The following is a 15,716-nucleotide window of genomic DNA, read 5'->3' as shown; positions in this document are numbered from 1 at the left end:
TGCATTAGGACAGGTTCGCAACACCACTATGTATATTAGAGTTGACAGAAGCCTTACTCCGCAAACTCCCATGTTCCATCTTCATTCTTTCTCCCTTTGTCTTCGTATCCCTTCGGTAGAAGACCTCCAACATGCAAATATATACTACTTCCATCCCTATCCACACACCTCTCATCCTTCGCCGCCCCTTCCCAAACCTCTAACGCCCTCTCCGCCATACTCGGCCTCACCCCAACCTGGCCCGCGCTCTCGATACCCAATCCCAGATCCTTCAGCATCATCTGCGTCTTGAACCCCGGCTTATACCCACTGTTACTCGGCACCCAATACTCTTTCTGCACATTGGGAATGGGCATGACGTGATCGCACATCCAAGACTGACCCGTGCTGTTCTTGATCACGGAGTACAAAGCGGAGGGGTCGAGGCCGTGAGATACGCCTATCGCTAGGGCTTCGGCGGTGGCGAGGAGAATGGTGCCGGAGAGGTAGTTGTTGCATATCTTAGCGGTGAGACCGGCGCCGAGGGTGTTCAGGTAGAAGGCTTTGGATGGTGGGCCAAGCATCGTGAGGGTCGTCGTGATTCGAGAGTCTGGGGAAGCGGAAGAAGTTGGTGTTTGCGCTGGTGGTGGGTGCCCGATCAACATCGATAATGTGCCTGCTTCTGCTGCTGGGACGCCGCCGGAGACGGGGGCATCGATGTATGTTCCCATGTCAGCTTCCTTCAGCTTTTGGCCTACGTCTTTCGTGGTGTTGACGTCGATTGTGCTGCATTCTAGCATTACCCTGTTTTGGTCCTTCTTCGCTGCAATCACCCCGTCTTTCTCGTTTAGATACACGTTCCTTACATCTTCTCCTCCTGGTACGATGGAGATCAGTACTTTCGCGTTTTCCGCTGCTTCGCGTGCTGTAGCGACGATCTGTATAGGGCCGTGCGGCGAGTATTGGGCTTTGAAGCGGGAGCATGCCGAGGCGTTGATGTCGTTGATGTAGAGGGTCGAAGATGGGTCTATCTTCTTGCGGATGTTGGCTGCCATTGCGTAGCCCATCGCTCCGAGACCTTGCCGTTGTTAGTAATGTCTATTAAGGTACTAAATTGGAGCGCTCACCAATGAATGCGTAGTTATCTGCCGACGTCATGTTTCCAAATGATACTATATCTTGCAACCGTGGTAGAATCAACCTTCTGTGATTTTTTTCCTTCAAGATGTCTCCGTCTACAACACCCGTCACATTACTTCCCATGTACTCGCTGGATCGGCTAGCGTCATTCGCTCCTTGGTGTTCACCCAAGCCCCACATCATCCCCTCACTTCCCCAATTGCCTTTCCCCAATAGAACAACCTCGGCGTACTACTCCGAGCTCGTTGCCATTAAACACGCGTAACCTTGCATTTGACGACATAGCATGGTGGTCATGTGAACGCGACGCGACGTGTACCCACCTACTTCATACTCAAGTGCCAAAATCTGAGCGCAATCAGCGTTATCTTCATCTACGTTCTATGACACCATGTCATCAAAGCCCCTCCGGATAGGTGTTATCGGCCCGGCGGGTTTTGGTGGTTCCTATCTCACCGTCGAGTTGCTAAATCGAGGCCACACCGTCATCGGCATATCACGCAACCCTGAGAAAGTAGGAAAACATCCGCGCTACATTCCCAGGCCGGTAGATGTCGACCAAGTATCGATAGAGGAACTATCAGAAGTTTTTGAAGGCCTCGATGTCTTGGTCAGCGAGTTTGGACCGCATACAGCTGGTCCAGGGGCTTTGCTGTACAGTATGTCCCGCCCGGTTCGGGATACCGTCATCCAATGACTGATCCAAAACAGTGCCGTTCCTAGAATCCGTTCGCAAGATCCTGCTAGCCTACAAGCTACGGCCCGCATCCTACTTCGTCTTCGTCGGCGGCGCAGGCTCCCTCCACGTCCCTGGCACTAATATTTCCTGCGTCGACCACCCAGACTTCTTCCTCGCCTACCGCCGCGCTATCTCTACGTCACTAGCGCACATTGCATATATGGAAGAGCGCCTCGGTATCATGGGTACCTCGCTGCGACGCTATCGTGAAGCCAGATTAGCAGAGAGCTCGGGGACGACCACGGAAGAAGACAGAACTGTGATCGCAGACTACGAGAAGCAGATTCGCGCCAAAGACAACGCATCGGACTTCATCAAAGCGGGGCGGACGGCGTACATGTTCTTCGAGGACCGGAAGAACTTTGATTGGAGTTTTGTTTCGCCGTCTGCTTTGTATCGTCCCGGGAAGAGGACTGGCGAGTATGAGATTAGCGTGGATGATATGGTGTTGCTGGGTGAGCAGCAGGAAGGTAAAGATGTTTTTGAGGGGAGGTTGACGGGGATTAGTGTCGCAGATATGGCGATTGCGATTGCGGATGAGATTGAGCAGAAGAAACTGGTCTGGAAACATTGGAGTGCTTGGGGTGATATCAGTGAAGATATGCCGGCGCCGGCGTATGTGTATTTGGATGCTGTGGATGGTGGTAGTAGATAGGCTCAGATTAGCAGAATCTTTGGATGGAGGGGTAGGAATTGTTTGCTTGTGCGCTCAGTGTTGGAAATTCTTCTTTGGTATCTTTCTTGCTCATCTCTTCTACACGCTCATCTCCTTCAGACTCTCACTGACTTTGAACGGCGCCTCCGTCTTGCTTCTGATCTCGTCCACGGTAACTCCCTTGGCATGCTCCTTCAGGGTCAACCCCTCGACGCGATCGCAGTCGAATACTGCCAGGTCCGTGATGATAGTGCTCACGCACTTTTGTCCAGTGAGAGGGAATGTGCATTGGTTCAGGATCTTGGGGTTGCCCTTCTTGTCGACATGTTCCATGGTGATGACGACTTTGGTTTGTGTGGGGTTCGCGACTAGGTCCATTGCGCCGCCGATGCCTTTGACCTTCCCGGGAAGCATGAAGTTTGCGAGGTCTAGAAATCGTTAGTGGGACGAAGGGTATGCATTGAACAGTATAGTACGAACCTCCGTATTGGTTCACTTGCATGGCACCCAGCATGGCGACGTCTATCCGGCCTGATCGGATCATGCCGAAGGACTCGTGGCTGCCAAACGTTGATGCGCCCTTGATGAGAGTTACAGTCTCTTTTCCGGCGTTGATAAGGTCGGGGTCCTGAGCTCATTAGCCACACGGTCAGCACCCATCTGTTATCGCGTTCTTACCTCCTCGCCCGGCTTGGGATACCGTCCCATACCCAAGATTCCGTTCTCAGACTCCAAGACGATCTCGGTGCCCTCGGGCAGGAATGCAGGTGCTGCCAGCGGCATGCCGATACCGAGGTTGACATACATGCCATCCTTCAGTTCTTGTGCTGCGCGTTTGATGATACGCTCGCGCTTCTGTGATGATTCGGTTGAGCCTAGTACTTTTGTTAGCAACAATCTCTTATGCCACCATCTGCGTGAACTTACCACCCTCCAGCAGTGCCTTCTTCTGCTCCTCGGGGCTCTTCCAGAAGACCTTCCGCTCGATCTCCTTGCCCACTGTGCTCTTGATCACCCTCTTCACGTATATGCCCTGGAGATGAATGTCTTCTGGTGCGATCTCTCCATCCTCAACGATCTCATCAGCCTCGACGATCGTCATCTTCGCGTTCTTGCCCATGGCTTCGTTGAAGTTGTTTTGTGCTTTGCGGAACTGGCAATTGCCGAGACGATCGGCTTTGGCGACTTTGACGAAGGCGTAGTCACCGAAGATGGCTTCTTCCATGACGTAGGATTTGCCGTTGAACTCGCGGGTTTCTTTGGGAGGGGCCATTTTTGCGATGGTGCCGTCGGTGTTGTATCGTACAGGGAGTTCGCCGGTTTGCACTGGAGGGTGTTAGCTGTGTCTTGCCCTTTTCATCCCAAATTGTAGATCGCATACCTATTGTTCCATATGCCGCTGGTGTGTAGAAAGCCGGTACACCCGCAGCACCAGCAGCGCACTTCTCTGCGATGGTACCCTGAGGGGTCAACTGCAGACTCAATTGACCCTTCAGGTACATTTGCTCGAACACCTTGTTGTCGCCAATGTAACTCGCAATCATCGTGCCAATCTGCTTCGTCTCCAGAAGCTGTCCAAGCCCAACGCCGGGCATACCAGCGTTATTACTGACAACCGTGAAGTTGGTAAGGTCGCTTCGGTCGCGTAGAGCGTTGATGAGGGTGTTGGGGACTCCAGAGAAGCCGAATCCACCGACCAGAACTGTGGAATCGGACTTCATGTCCTTGATAGCTTCTTGTGCGGAGGAGACGATCTTGTTGATGGCTGGTCGAGAGGCGCTGGCAGAGAAGAATCGCATGCCCGTCGCTGGGCCGCGTCGGCGCGCCGAGAAAAGGAGAGAACGTTGCATCGTGAGGTTCGTAGTCGTGAGTCGCAAAGTATCGAGGAAGTGAAGTCGGAACGATGGGTTTCGGATCGCTTGGCTCAGCTTGTAATGGCACAGAGGTTGTTGATGGCGTTGTCCAATTCCAAAGTGTAAGCTCAGCTTAATTGACACCAGATCGAAGCGTCAGACCCTCCACAAACCTCAGTGCACAAAGATCGCGTGTAGAATTGTAGTGTACAGCGGAGATGACGCTCCCCACACGAGCACCACGAGGGCATGCATGACAGCAAATAGCCGATTGGGTCAGACCGATGCAAATGCCGTGCCGATGGCGGGTAAGAGCAAAGCTCCACAATCGGAGGTGGATGAGGACTTAGCCGGCCAAGATGCGGAGGTTGCGGCCAAAACGCACGTTCATTGGGCCAACCGACACGCGGAAAAAGGCAACGTGGAAAACATTTCCAAGGCCGAGCCACGACAGCTGGCTCACGTGCTGACGCGCCAACGCGTGTGAGGAAGGCTGATGGTCACTAATGAGCTGCGGGCACATTTGGCACGTCTGTATTGAAGGGTAGGTATGTGTTACTATGGACGCTATATGACAAACCCATCGAGTCGATTAATACAGGTCGTGCACGATTTGCTTCACTACAGGAATGTCAGTTAAAGGATTTCTGGGGGAAAGGCACGACAACTTACAGCTTGCGAAGTCCTTGTGATCTTTGCTGTGTAGCGCACGCGATGCGATAGCCTCTTCTTCCGCATCGCCAGTTGGCACGTTGTACTGTTGGACGTTAGCATCGACCTCCTTGACATACTTCAGCTACTTACAGCTGTCAATGTGGTCTTGTGTCCCAGCTCTTCGACCAGTCCAGCAATGGCGTCGGCAACGACGTGGGAATCCTTCTCGTCGCTGCCAGTACTTTGCTTCCCGATGTATGGGATGATCCTAGCGATTTGCTTCGCTTCCTCTGGGTTGCTCGCCTTGAAGTGTACCGTCGGTGCGAGACTGAGGCAGCTGGTGATACCATGCGGAATGCTGTATGTTGCACCAATCGCATGGCCGATGCTGTGACTGAGGCCGACTCCGCCAGTGTACAGGAAGGGGAAGAGTGACGAGTAACAAGCAACGAAAAGCTTGGTTCGCACTTCGGCGTCATTGGGGTTGGCCTTCGATTGTGGTAGGTATGTGAAGAGATCCTTGATAGCTTCCAAAGACATGCGTTTTGTCGGGATCTCGGCGGCGAGAGGGTGGTACATCAGCTCCACTGCGTGGTCCAGTGATCGAATCTGCGAGTGTGTCAGAGATAGGTTCTACTTCAGCGCCTGGGGAGGTGATGAACGTACTCCTGTGCTTGTCCAGAGGTTCAAGGGTGTGTATACAGCAAGTTCACCATCGTATACCACAGCTGAGTTTGATTAGCCTAAGTCTCTCCGACAATCCGACATCGTGCTTACCCTTGGGTACAAGTTCTGGGTTGCTCACGGCAATCTTGTGCTTTTCTTCGGTGGTGAAGCCAGCGTTTTGCGTCGTCTCAGCTACACTCAGTGTTGTTGGTACAGCGATACTAGGTATCCACTTTCCGGTCTCCTCGTGGATATTGTATGCAATGGCTTTGGCTGAGTCGATGGGCGAACCACCGCCTATCGATATGAGTACATCGCATCCGGACTTTGTCATCAGCGCGGTGGCTTCTTTGATATCTCCAATCGGCCTTGCACTTGTCAGCCTGCGCTTGTCATACTTGAACAGCTCTTCACATACGCATGTTGACCGATCTTGCTGAATGTACCACCATGCGCAGAACCAAGTGCCTTCTCGATGTTCTTGATCACGGGAGTCTTCTCGTATAAGGAGCGTCCGGTGATGATGAAGGCCTTTGTAGCACCGAGCTCGGCGATAACATCTGAAAGCTGGCTGCTCGTTCCTATGCGAACATGTAAGTTTTCTTTTCGATCCGCAACCGCAGTCTGCCTACCATTTCCGTATATCATGAGCTTGACGGGCGATGCCCTGTACACTCCCTTGGTAGAGGAGTCAACGCTGCCATTCTGGTACTTGTTCGGGAGCGCCATCGTGTAATGCCTTGTTGAGATCAGTTTGCGCGTGAAAATGTTCGAAGTAAATGGTCGCGTCCGCATGCAAGCTAGATTCGGCAAGCATCATTGCGTTGTTGCCCGAGTCGGCATGGAGGGGTCTCTCGCTCCTGCCCCACACATACACGTCGCCCCGCCACAGCTCTCGCAGCAACCACGATGCGGCACTTTCTCGGCCCTGTGAGATCATACAATAGGCATTCCTGGACCAATGCGACGCGTAGATTGTCAGTTGTTGTGCCAAAATGGCGTCCTTTAGCAAAGCCGCGCGCAATGTGCTGCAGAAAAGCCCCAACGATGTAGTTTTACTTTCTGCGGTCAGGTCGCCAATCAATCGTAGTTTCAAGGGCGGTTACAAAGATGCTCATCCAGAAGACATCCTGATGCCGGTGAGTCTCGGCAGAAGAACACGCTGCACTGTTGCTGAATACAACAGATTATGAAAGCTGCAGTACAGCGAGCTGGCATCGAAAAAGTCGACGTGAACGATGTTATGATTGGGAATGTACTCGCCGAACTGGGCTTCGCGAAGACAGGACGCATGGCGCTCAATCATGCCGGCTTTCCAAACTCCACGACCTTCCATACAGTCAATCGGCAGTGCTCGAGCAGTCTACAAGCCATCACCCACATCTCACACTCGATCATGGTGGGTCAGATTGACGTGGGGCTGGCTGGCGGTGTAGAGAGCATGTCGAGAAACTACAGCTCGCGGGGCATCCCAGCCGATGTCTCACCCACGCTGCTTGGGTCGACCGTCAAAGATGCGCGCGACTGTCTTATGCCTATGGGAATCACGTCTGAGAACGTAGCGGAAAGATACAAGGTTGACAGGAAGTCGCAAGATGAATATGCGGTGCGAAGTCATGGGCGCGCAAGTCGCGCCCAAAAGGAAGGTCGCTTTGATTGGGAGATCGAGCCCGTAACGGTTCAGAGGATGGACGAGGCAACAGGCCAGCCTGCAGGGCACGAAGTCACCAAGGACGACGGCATTCGGCATGGGTTGACTTTTGAGAAAGTGTCGACGCTCAAGCCTGTGTTCGGCGAGAACGGCAAGAGTACCGCAGGCAACTCGTAAGTGGACATGACTCAAAGCTCTCGCAAAGCTGACCTTTCAGATCTCAAATATCGGACGGCGCATCCTCCACCATACTTGCCCGACGTTCGTGGGCTGAAGAGCGTGGATTGAAGCCACTTGGCCGCTTCGTTGGCACTCAGGTCAAGGGTTGCGCCCCCGACGAGATGGGCATTAGCCCGATATACGCCATACCAGCATTGCTGAAGTGGACAGGCGTTGGGCTCAAGGACGTTGACATCATTGAGCTCAACGAGGCGTTCGCAAGCCAGACTATTGCGTGCATTCGGGAGCTGGGTCTCGATGAAGACAGGGTCAATCCGAACGGAGGTGCGATAGCTCTTGGGCATCCCACCGGCGCGACCGGGGCACGGCAGACTGCCACATTGTTCGGCGAGCTGCTACGCCAGGACAAGGAGATAGGTATTGTCAGCATGTGTGCGAGTACCGGCTTAGGCGTTGCTTCGTTGTTCGTTCGAGAGTCGTAGTTCCATAGAAATGCTATAGGCTTTGATGATGAGGATCACGAAAGTGTCGCGTGGGTCACGTGCCAAATGGCTCTAGCCACTTCGAACTGTTGGCGCGGAACGCAGAGGCTGGCCGCTTCCGAGCTTGGAGGCCGGCATTGTCTTCCCCACACGATCCATGGATGCTGGCTGCACCCGCGTCCCACACGTCCACCGCTTCAAGGCCGCTATGTCTTGTATAGTGCTGGAGCTCCTTTTGGAGCTTCACCTCCCCTTCGTAACTCATTGAGGTGCTGCACCCACTGCAACACACATCATGTTCCTGTTTCGACGCGTCCCACTGCGTGCCATCCCCCGGCAAACCACCCTTCGTCTCCAACGGCGATCTCTCGGCAGCGTGAGCGCTATCGACTCAGTAATCTTCCGTACGCTGTTTGGAACCGATGAGATCAGAAAGGTCTTCGACGACAAAGCGTATATCAATCGATGCGTTGATGCTGAGACTGCTTTGGCAAGAGCACAATCAAAATGCAATGTCATACCATCTCATATCGGAGAGATTGTGACGGCCAAAGCTCGCGAAGTCGAACTAGACTACGATAGGCTACGCAACGAAACTGAAATCGTCGGCTACCCCATCTTTCCTTTGGTGCGACAGCTCTCTGCATCGTGCGGTGAGGAGGCTGGGCGATACGTGCATTGGGGAGCAACAACACAGGACATTATGGATCTGGCAAGCATTCTGCAGATGAAGGAGGGTCTCGAGATCGTTGAGCGCACACTCCGCTCCGTCATCAAAAACCTCGAAGACCTGTCAAGAAAGCACCGGGATACGCCCATGGCTGGTCGCACCCATCTTCAACATGCTCTTCCTATCACTTTTGGCCACAAGTGCGCTATTTGGCTATCTGGGTTCCAACGACATCTCGAGCGTCTTGAGCAGCTCAAACCTCGCGCCTTGATGGTACAGTTCGGAGGCGCCGCAGGTTCTTTGGCTTCACTAGGTTCGGGCGATGATGGCATTCGTGTTCGAAAGGAAATGGCAAGAGACCTGGGTCTGACGGATCCTCCGATCACCTGGCACGTCGCCCGAGATGGTGTTGCAGAGATCACCAACTATCTCGCGCTTGTTGGTGGTACCCTCGGCAAGCTTGCCCTAGACATTATCATCATGTCTTCCAATGAGCTCTCGGAAGTGTCAGAGCCCTTTGTACCACACCGCGGTGCTTCCTCAACTATGCCTCAGAAGCGAAATCCCATCTCGAGCGAGGTCATCTTAGCCGCATCGAAGGTCCTGCGATCGAATGCTGGCTTGGTGCTGGATGGCATGGTATCGGACTTCGAGCGTGCTTCCGGTCCATGGCATCTCGAATGGGTGGCCGTCCCGGAGAGCTTCGTTATGGCTGTTGGAGCGCTATACCAAGCTGACTTTGCGCTCTCTGGTCTTGTAGTCAATTCGAAGCAGATGCTCACGAATCTCTACTCCACTAGAGGTCTTATCGTCGCAGAAGCTGTCATGATGGGTCTTGCTCCACACGTCGGTCGGTCAAAAGCGCACGACGTTGTCTACGAGGCTTGCAAAGAAAGCATCGAGAACGACACCAGCTTGTTGGAAGCTCTACAGACACGACCCGAAATTACCGATAAGATCTCGGGCGAAGAGCTGAGCTCGTTGTGCGACGCAAAGAACTATCTAGGCTCATGTGGACTAATGGTGGACGAGGTCTTAGCTGCATCCAAATAGATCACATCCATGTCATTCATCAGGGCACAACAACCGCCATGCGTAGATATGAGGGAGAATCACATTCTGAATGGTCCATCTGAGTCAGCACTATATTCTCGATTGGTGCTCTTCTCAGAAGCAATGAAGAACCCCGCAAGTGCGCCACGTCCACATTACCATGACCTCCATGTGGGAAAGGCTATGGTACTTTCATCTGACGAGTTCCACTAACCCGGTCGCGGCCACTATGTGGGCCTCTCACAGCTCCCGTAGCCCAGTTACCGAAACGGAAACCCCGCTATTATCAGGGTCGGGCCCCGCCACCACATACGATGCGCAGGCCGGACCACCCAAGTGCGGCAGATGTCGGCCTAGCATTCCACGGCCATGGATACTCCAATATAAGGCTGAAATCTTTACATGGTAAGCTAGATCACTCCTACAATCATCGTCATACGCTAAACACCATGCAAGACTTCAAAGAACGCCAGCTCGTTACCGACCCCCAAAAGGCGTTTCACTTCACCGATCTCCAAAGACTGAAGCCAACGCGTGCAAACGATCCTTACGAATACCAAGCAGGATGGGGAAATCGACATCAGTCTGAGGTCATTCCTGGCACTCTACCTGTCGCTCAGAACAACCCTCACGAAGTCCGGTTTGGACTTTACACTGAAGGCATTACGTATTCAGCGTTCGCAGCTCCACGTGCACACAACTTCAGCACTTATATGTACCGGTGTCGACCAGCAGCTGCTCACAGTACGTATTGCGGCAAGTTCTCGCAGGCATTGGCTAACATGTGACAGAGGGTTACATTCCTATCGAGACAAAGTCCAACATCACAAACTGCTTTTTGTCCATCAATCCCAAGGTCGAGACGCTTCCCGAGCAAGCAGAATGGCGTCCGTTCCCACTGCCAAAAGACGATGAGAAGATTGACTTCGCTGATGGCCTGCATACTCTCTGCGGTAGCGGCGACCCAAACATCAAGGAGGGTCTTGCGCTATACGTGTATATGATCAACTCCAGTATGGAGCAGCGAGCATTCTGCAATACCGACGGTGACTTCCTCATCTGCGCCCAACAGGGTAATCTAGATATCAAGACAGAGATGGGCAAGATTTTCCTACAGCCCGGTGAGATCTGTGTCATCCAGCGCGGCATCCGCTTCTGCCTCAATCTAGCACCGGGCACGCCAGTGGCGCGTGGCTACATCACAGAAGTCTGGGGTTCTATGTGGGAGCTTCCTGATCTCGGCCCACTAGGCGGCCACGGTCTTGCCAATCCTCGCGATTTCCTCTACCCGGTAGCTGCTATCGATGATGATTTGCATGTCGATTGGCAGATTGTCAACAAGACGAATGGTCAGCTCGTGGCGATCCAACAAGACCACAGCCCCTTCGACCTTGTCGCATGGCACGGCAATGTCGTACCTTACAAATACGATCTGACGAAGTTCTCGTCACAGAACAGCACATCTATCGACCACACGGATCCTTCGATCTTCACAGTACTCACAGCTAAGTCCCGCGATCCCATGACACCACTCGCAGACTTCCTCTGGTTCGGCCCAAGATGGGATGTTGCGACCAATACTTTCCGGTTACCATACTTCCACCGCAATTCCGCGTCAGAGTTCCTTGCCTGTTTATACGGACAAGGTCTTGGACGAAGCGACGACTTCCAGCCCGGCGGTGGTAGTTTCGAGGGTGGCCACACGCCTCACGGTGGATTCCATGAGGGTTACCAGCACGGCATGCGGATACACGAGAGCCAGCCCGAGAAGATACTGACTGGTAAGCTAAACGCATCGCCGAGTGGTCGAACGCGTACTAACAGCCTCTTAGAACAATTGACCATCATGGTCGAATCGAGCCGTCTATTCCTCTTTACCGAGTACGCTCGTCAAGGCTGCGGAACAATCGAGACCCACGGTACCGATTACAAGGTCTGGGATGCTCTTCCGGACCGCTTCTCCGCCAACAAGAGAGCCCAGGAGTTGCTTGCCCGGATCAAAGACGACAAGATCGCCGAGAAGAAGAGACTTGCACCATACTACTTTGGTGGCTTCTCACATGGCGCAAACACCAGCGACACGGATGGTGTCCACGCGGAGGAGCTCAAGCAATATTTGAGCCCCGAGTCAAAGACCAATGGGACGAACGGCGTCCACGCATGATTGGGTCTCTATTTTCACGGTCTTGAGTGCTCTAGGCGTTTTAGCGATGTAATTTTGCATTCTCCGATACTACATGTACACGATAATTCCAATTCCACGTAATGAGCATCGCAAGTTTTGGCATAGCGAACTAGAAACGTCTGTGCATTCACACTCCATACCCTTTGGCGACCCCACAAGCGTCATGTGGGGCAGGAATTTCAAGAAGTTATGCTCGTGTTCTTTAACATGACCGTGTGTTGGCATGGCAGGTCTGGAGTAAGATCATGTCGTATTCTCTTGGAGCTGTCGCGAAAGCGGCTCAACGCGCGCACTTTCGACATGCGGCTAATCGGATCGCGAGTCGAACGTCGCAAACATGGAGGAGGGACATTGCAACCAAGAGCGACGTAGACAAGCGGATGGTTGAGAAACTACCTTTAGCTGGCATCAAAGTACTGGATATGACGCGGGTGCTTGCAGGAGTATGTAAATGTTTCCCCGACGGAGGATCATGGTCGCTAACATCGGGTAGCCATATTGTACACAGATTCTTGGAGATCTAGGGTAGGCAGTGAATGGAATCTCATACATTACATATGCTGAAGAGCATTCAGAGCGGACGTTATCAAGATCGAGCATCCTACAAGAGGCGACGACACGAGGTCCTGGGGTCCACCAGATGCGCCCTATACCGATGGCATCGAACGCCAATTCCCTGGCGAAAGCGCATACTACCTATCTGTAGATTGTGCCAGCGAGCCTCTCTTCTTCTTCATGCTAAGTCAACACAGGTCAATCGCAACAAGAAGTCGGTCGGGCTAGCTTTCAACAACCCCACCGGTATCTCCATCCTCCATAGACTAGCCCAAGAATGCGATGTCCTCGTCGAAAACTATCTCCCCGGATCACTCGCAAAGTACCAGCTCGACTACGCGACGCTTGCGAAGCTCAATCCCTCTCTGATATACGCGTCTGTCACCGGCTATGGGCAAACAGGGCCATACCGCGACCGCGCGGGCTACGACGTCATGGTTGAGGCCGAGATGGGCTTGATGCATATCACTGGCGAGCGCGACGGGCCCCCAGTCAAGGTCGGCGTGGCGGTGACGGATATCATGACCGGGATGTACACTGCGATCGGCATACAAGCAGCGTTGTATTCGCGGAAAGAGACCGGCTTAGGTCAGTGGATCGACGCGAGTTTGAGCGACGTGCAGGTATCGGGTTTGGCGAACATTGCCAGCAGCGCGCTGGTGACAGGGAAGGGCGATAGCGGACGATGGGGAACTGCACACGGTGAGCGCATACATGAGCTATTCGCCAGAATGGCGATGCTGATTCCACCACAGCAACAGTAGTACCCTACCGAGCCTACAAGACAAAAGACACCAACATCGCAGTCGGCGGCTGCAACGACCGCCTATACGGCATCCTCTGCGACAAGCTCCAGCGTCCAGAATGGAAAACCGATCCCCGCTTCCTCACGAACGCGCTCCGCGTCAAGCACCGTACCGAGATCGACACGCTTGTAGAGGCCGAGCTCATGACCAAGACAACGCAGGAATGGCTCGAAATCTTTGAAGGAAGCGGGATGCCATACGCGGCTGTCAACGATATCAAGGGCACGGTCGAGCACGAGCATGTTCTTGCGCGTAATATGATCGAAGAGGTTGAGCACCCTGCTGTGGGCAAGGTGAAGCTTGTCAATCATCCGGTCAAATATTCGAGAGCAGAGCCGCGGATCAGAAGTCCGCCACCGTTGTTGGGTCAGCACACGGATGAGATATTGAGGGACGTACTGGGGTACGACGAAGCCGGTATCAGAGAGCTGAGAGAGAAGAAGGTAGTCGCGTAGACGGTGGCGTAGTAGTCGCGTACCCCAGTATTCCAAATCCCCATCGCGAAAGACGCGTCCGAAAACAAACAACTAGAGTACCAAGCGCGAGCACACACGTCCTCACATGATTCAGACAACTTCATCTCCGAGGTCCGATTCTTCCGACGCATTGGGACACAACTGTCCGAGAGTCAGCCACCGAAATTTCCTGAGCCGCGTGTCGATTGTCAGCAAAGTGACGTTTCGCGTAGGCCCCACATCTCACCGGAACGCCTGGCCCCACATGCGCCATCAGTATGCACCCCACAACGTCCTTCACGCGACACGCTCTTGGCCATATCGCGGGTGTATTGTGCCCTGCATGTGCCATGTGGTCTTGATATTGCAAGAGCCGTTCGTGTGGAATGATGGAGGTAGTGGGGATGGGAGGCGGACTGGTAGTGTGGTGGAAAGTCTGCATGGCTGGTAACGGCGTGCTGAACGCGTGAAAGTACAGAGTACACAGTTCCAACATGGCGACCAAGAAGGTTATCGTTGGGAATGGCAACGATGCAACGCCACTGCCTTTCCGCTATCAATTTGCTGCTGGGGCTGTAGCTGGGATCTCGGAGATTTTAGTAATGTGAGATTGTCTTGGTATTGGAGGTCAGAAGAGAGTGCTAAGAGTGTAGAAAGGTACCCGCTTGATGTAGTCAAAACCCGAATTCAACTCCAGCATGGCAAAGTCGTCGATGGTGAAGGATACAATGGTGTTCTGGACTGCTTCCGAAAGATCATTCGCAATGAAGGTGTATCAAGACTATATCGTGGCATCACTGCGCCTATACTGATGGAGGTTCCCAAGCGGTACGACCCGAGTTCATGTCTTCGTCGATTGCGACTGATTGAAAACAGCGCTATCAAATTCTCCGCAAATGACTCCTTCTCGCAGTTCTATCAACGCCTCTTCTCAGCCCCGAGCCTGACCCAACCTCTCGCCATCCTCACCGGTGCCAGCGCTGGCGCAACCGAGTCTCTTGTTGTCGTTCCCTTCGAGCTCCTCAAGATCCGACTTCAAGACAAGACATCCGCGTCACGCTACAATGGGCTGCTTGACTGTCTTGTTAAGGTCGTCCGTCAAGAAGGTCCATTGGCATTATACAACGGCTTCGAAGCTACTCTGTGGCGACATATTGTATGGAATGCTGGGTACTTTGGCTGCATCTTCCAGGTACGGGCTCAGCTGCCTGCCCCGGCAACCTCGAGCAATCCAAGAAGGCAGAAGATGGGGAACGACCTCATAGCAGGGTTCGTAGGCGGTGTTGTAGGGACCACGTTCAACACACCACTAGATGTTGTCAAGAGTCGTATACAGAGCGTTGCCAAGACGCCTGGTGTAAGACAAAAGTACGCCTGGGCGTGGCCGAGCTTGGGGGTTGTTGCGAGGGAAGAAGGGTTCAGAGCGTTGTACAAGGGCTATGTGGCGAAGATCTTAAGGTTTGGACCTGGTGGTGGCGTATTGTTGGTGGTGTATTCCGCAGTGTTGGACATGTTCGCCAAGGTGGCATAGACATTCTCGTGTTCTGAAAATGGAAGTATCGGTGCGAATGATCTCCGACTTTCCGTTCTACTCATGATGATGTGCTTCGCTTGCCTATTTTTGATACTGATATCGGAGTTTTCAATACATCGCCGAAGGCAGAGGATATCTAACCATGGCCAACTGCATGCCCCTGCGTATTGACCAAACATTCAATACTGTACAGCCTCACAATCTCATCGAGCTAGGCAAGGACATGTCGCACACTTACTAGTACCTGGCGCTGTGCTTGTAGCGATTCAGTGTCGATTAGTTGATTACTTATCTGAGACGCCATTGTCTGATGTGCGACCCTCTAGCGGAAGATTGACGCAACGAAACGCAGCTAGCCGACATCCAAAGTAGCAATTGATTGATTGTACGCACCAGATCAAGCAGAGCTAGCCACCTTAATGAGGCGAATGAGACAGTGGATGATTCCAACAACGGTCA

At 53.1% G+C, this 15,716-nt stretch overlaps 8 protein-coding genes across 8 annotated transcripts; 5 read left to right on the top strand and 3 right to left on the bottom strand.

The window, feature by feature from the left end:
• Positions 1-53: 53 nt before the first annotated feature.
• Positions 54-1,137, bottom strand: J4E78_010501 (uncharacterized protein; the record flags this gene model as incomplete). The annotated part of the gene is made up of 2 exons (XM_049371079.1): positions 54-1,057; positions 1,107-1,137. The coding sequence occupies 2 exons, from the start codon at positions 1,135-1,137 to the stop codon at positions 54-56; spliced, it is 1,035 nt and encodes a 344-aa protein (XP_049217232.1).
• Positions 1,138-1,510: 373 nt separating this feature from the next.
• Positions 1,511-2,513, top strand: J4E78_010500 (uncharacterized protein; the record flags this gene model as incomplete). Its single annotated transcript, XM_049371078.1, has 2 exons — positions 1,511-1,778; positions 1,831-2,513. The coding sequence occupies 2 exons, from the start codon at positions 1,511-1,513 to the stop codon at positions 2,511-2,513; spliced, it is 951 nt and encodes a 316-aa protein (XP_049217231.1).
• Positions 2,514-2,612: 99 nt separating this feature from the next.
• On the bottom strand, positions 2,613-4,363 carry J4E78_010499 (uncharacterized protein; the record flags this gene model as incomplete). The annotated part of the gene is made up of 5 exons (XM_049371077.1): positions 2,613-2,941; positions 2,994-3,141; positions 3,192-3,388; positions 3,441-3,839; positions 3,895-4,363. 5 exons carry the CDS (start codon positions 4,361-4,363, stop codon positions 2,613-2,615), a joined length of 1,542 nt encoding a protein of 513 aa, XP_049217230.1.
• A 595-nt stretch (positions 4,364-4,958) lies between these two features.
• On the bottom strand, positions 4,959-6,415 carry J4E78_010498 (uncharacterized protein; the record flags this gene model as incomplete). The annotated part of the gene is made up of 7 exons (XM_049371076.1): positions 4,959-4,987; positions 5,039-5,123; positions 5,171-5,629; positions 5,687-5,748; positions 5,798-6,054; positions 6,105-6,267; positions 6,319-6,415. 7 exons carry the CDS (start codon positions 6,413-6,415, stop codon positions 4,959-4,961), a joined length of 1,152 nt encoding a protein of 383 aa, XP_049217229.1.
• Positions 6,416-6,681: 266 nt separating this feature from the next.
• On the top strand, positions 6,682-7,999 carry J4E78_010497 (uncharacterized protein; the record flags this gene model as incomplete). The annotated part of the gene is made up of 3 exons (XM_049371075.1): positions 6,682-6,825; positions 6,873-7,510; positions 7,555-7,999. The coding sequence occupies 3 exons, from the start codon at positions 6,682-6,684 to the stop codon at positions 7,997-7,999; spliced, it is 1,227 nt and encodes a 408-aa protein (XP_049217228.1).
• A 295-nt stretch (positions 8,000-8,294) lies between these two features.
• J4E78_010496 (uncharacterized protein) lies at positions 8,295-9,722 on the top strand (the record flags this gene model as incomplete). The annotated part of the gene is made up of 1 exon (XM_049371074.1): positions 8,295-9,722. One exon carries the CDS (start codon positions 8,295-8,297, stop codon positions 9,720-9,722), a length of 1,428 nt encoding a protein of 475 aa, XP_049217227.1.
• Positions 9,723-10,171: 449 nt separating this feature from the next.
• On the top strand, positions 10,172-13,723 carry J4E78_010495 (uncharacterized protein; the record flags this gene model as incomplete). Its single annotated transcript, XM_049371073.1, has 8 exons — positions 10,172-10,466; positions 10,514-11,503; positions 11,555-11,874; positions 12,138-12,350; positions 12,401-12,432; positions 12,483-12,609; positions 12,660-13,164; positions 13,218-13,723. The coding sequence occupies 8 exons, from the start codon at positions 10,172-10,174 to the stop codon at positions 13,721-13,723; spliced, it is 2,988 nt and encodes a 995-aa protein (XP_049217226.1).
• Positions 13,724-14,217: 494 nt separating this feature from the next.
• On the top strand, positions 14,218-15,254 carry J4E78_010494 (uncharacterized protein; the record flags this gene model as incomplete). The annotated part of the gene is made up of 3 exons (XM_049371072.1): positions 14,218-14,327; positions 14,381-14,551; positions 14,600-15,254. 3 exons carry the CDS (start codon positions 14,218-14,220, stop codon positions 15,252-15,254), a joined length of 936 nt encoding a protein of 311 aa, XP_049217225.1.
• Between the last annotated feature and the right edge of the window lie 462 nt (positions 15,255-15,716).

This window comes from Alternaria triticimaculans (genome assembly GCF_023758025.1).
Source record: "Alternaria triticimaculans strain BMP 0046 chromosome Unknown scaffold_33, whole genome shotgun sequence".
Taxonomy (NCBI): Eukaryota; Fungi; Ascomycota; class Dothideomycetes; order Pleosporales; family Pleosporaceae; genus Alternaria; species Alternaria triticimaculans.
This window is presented reverse-complemented; position numbering and strand designations above follow the sequence as displayed.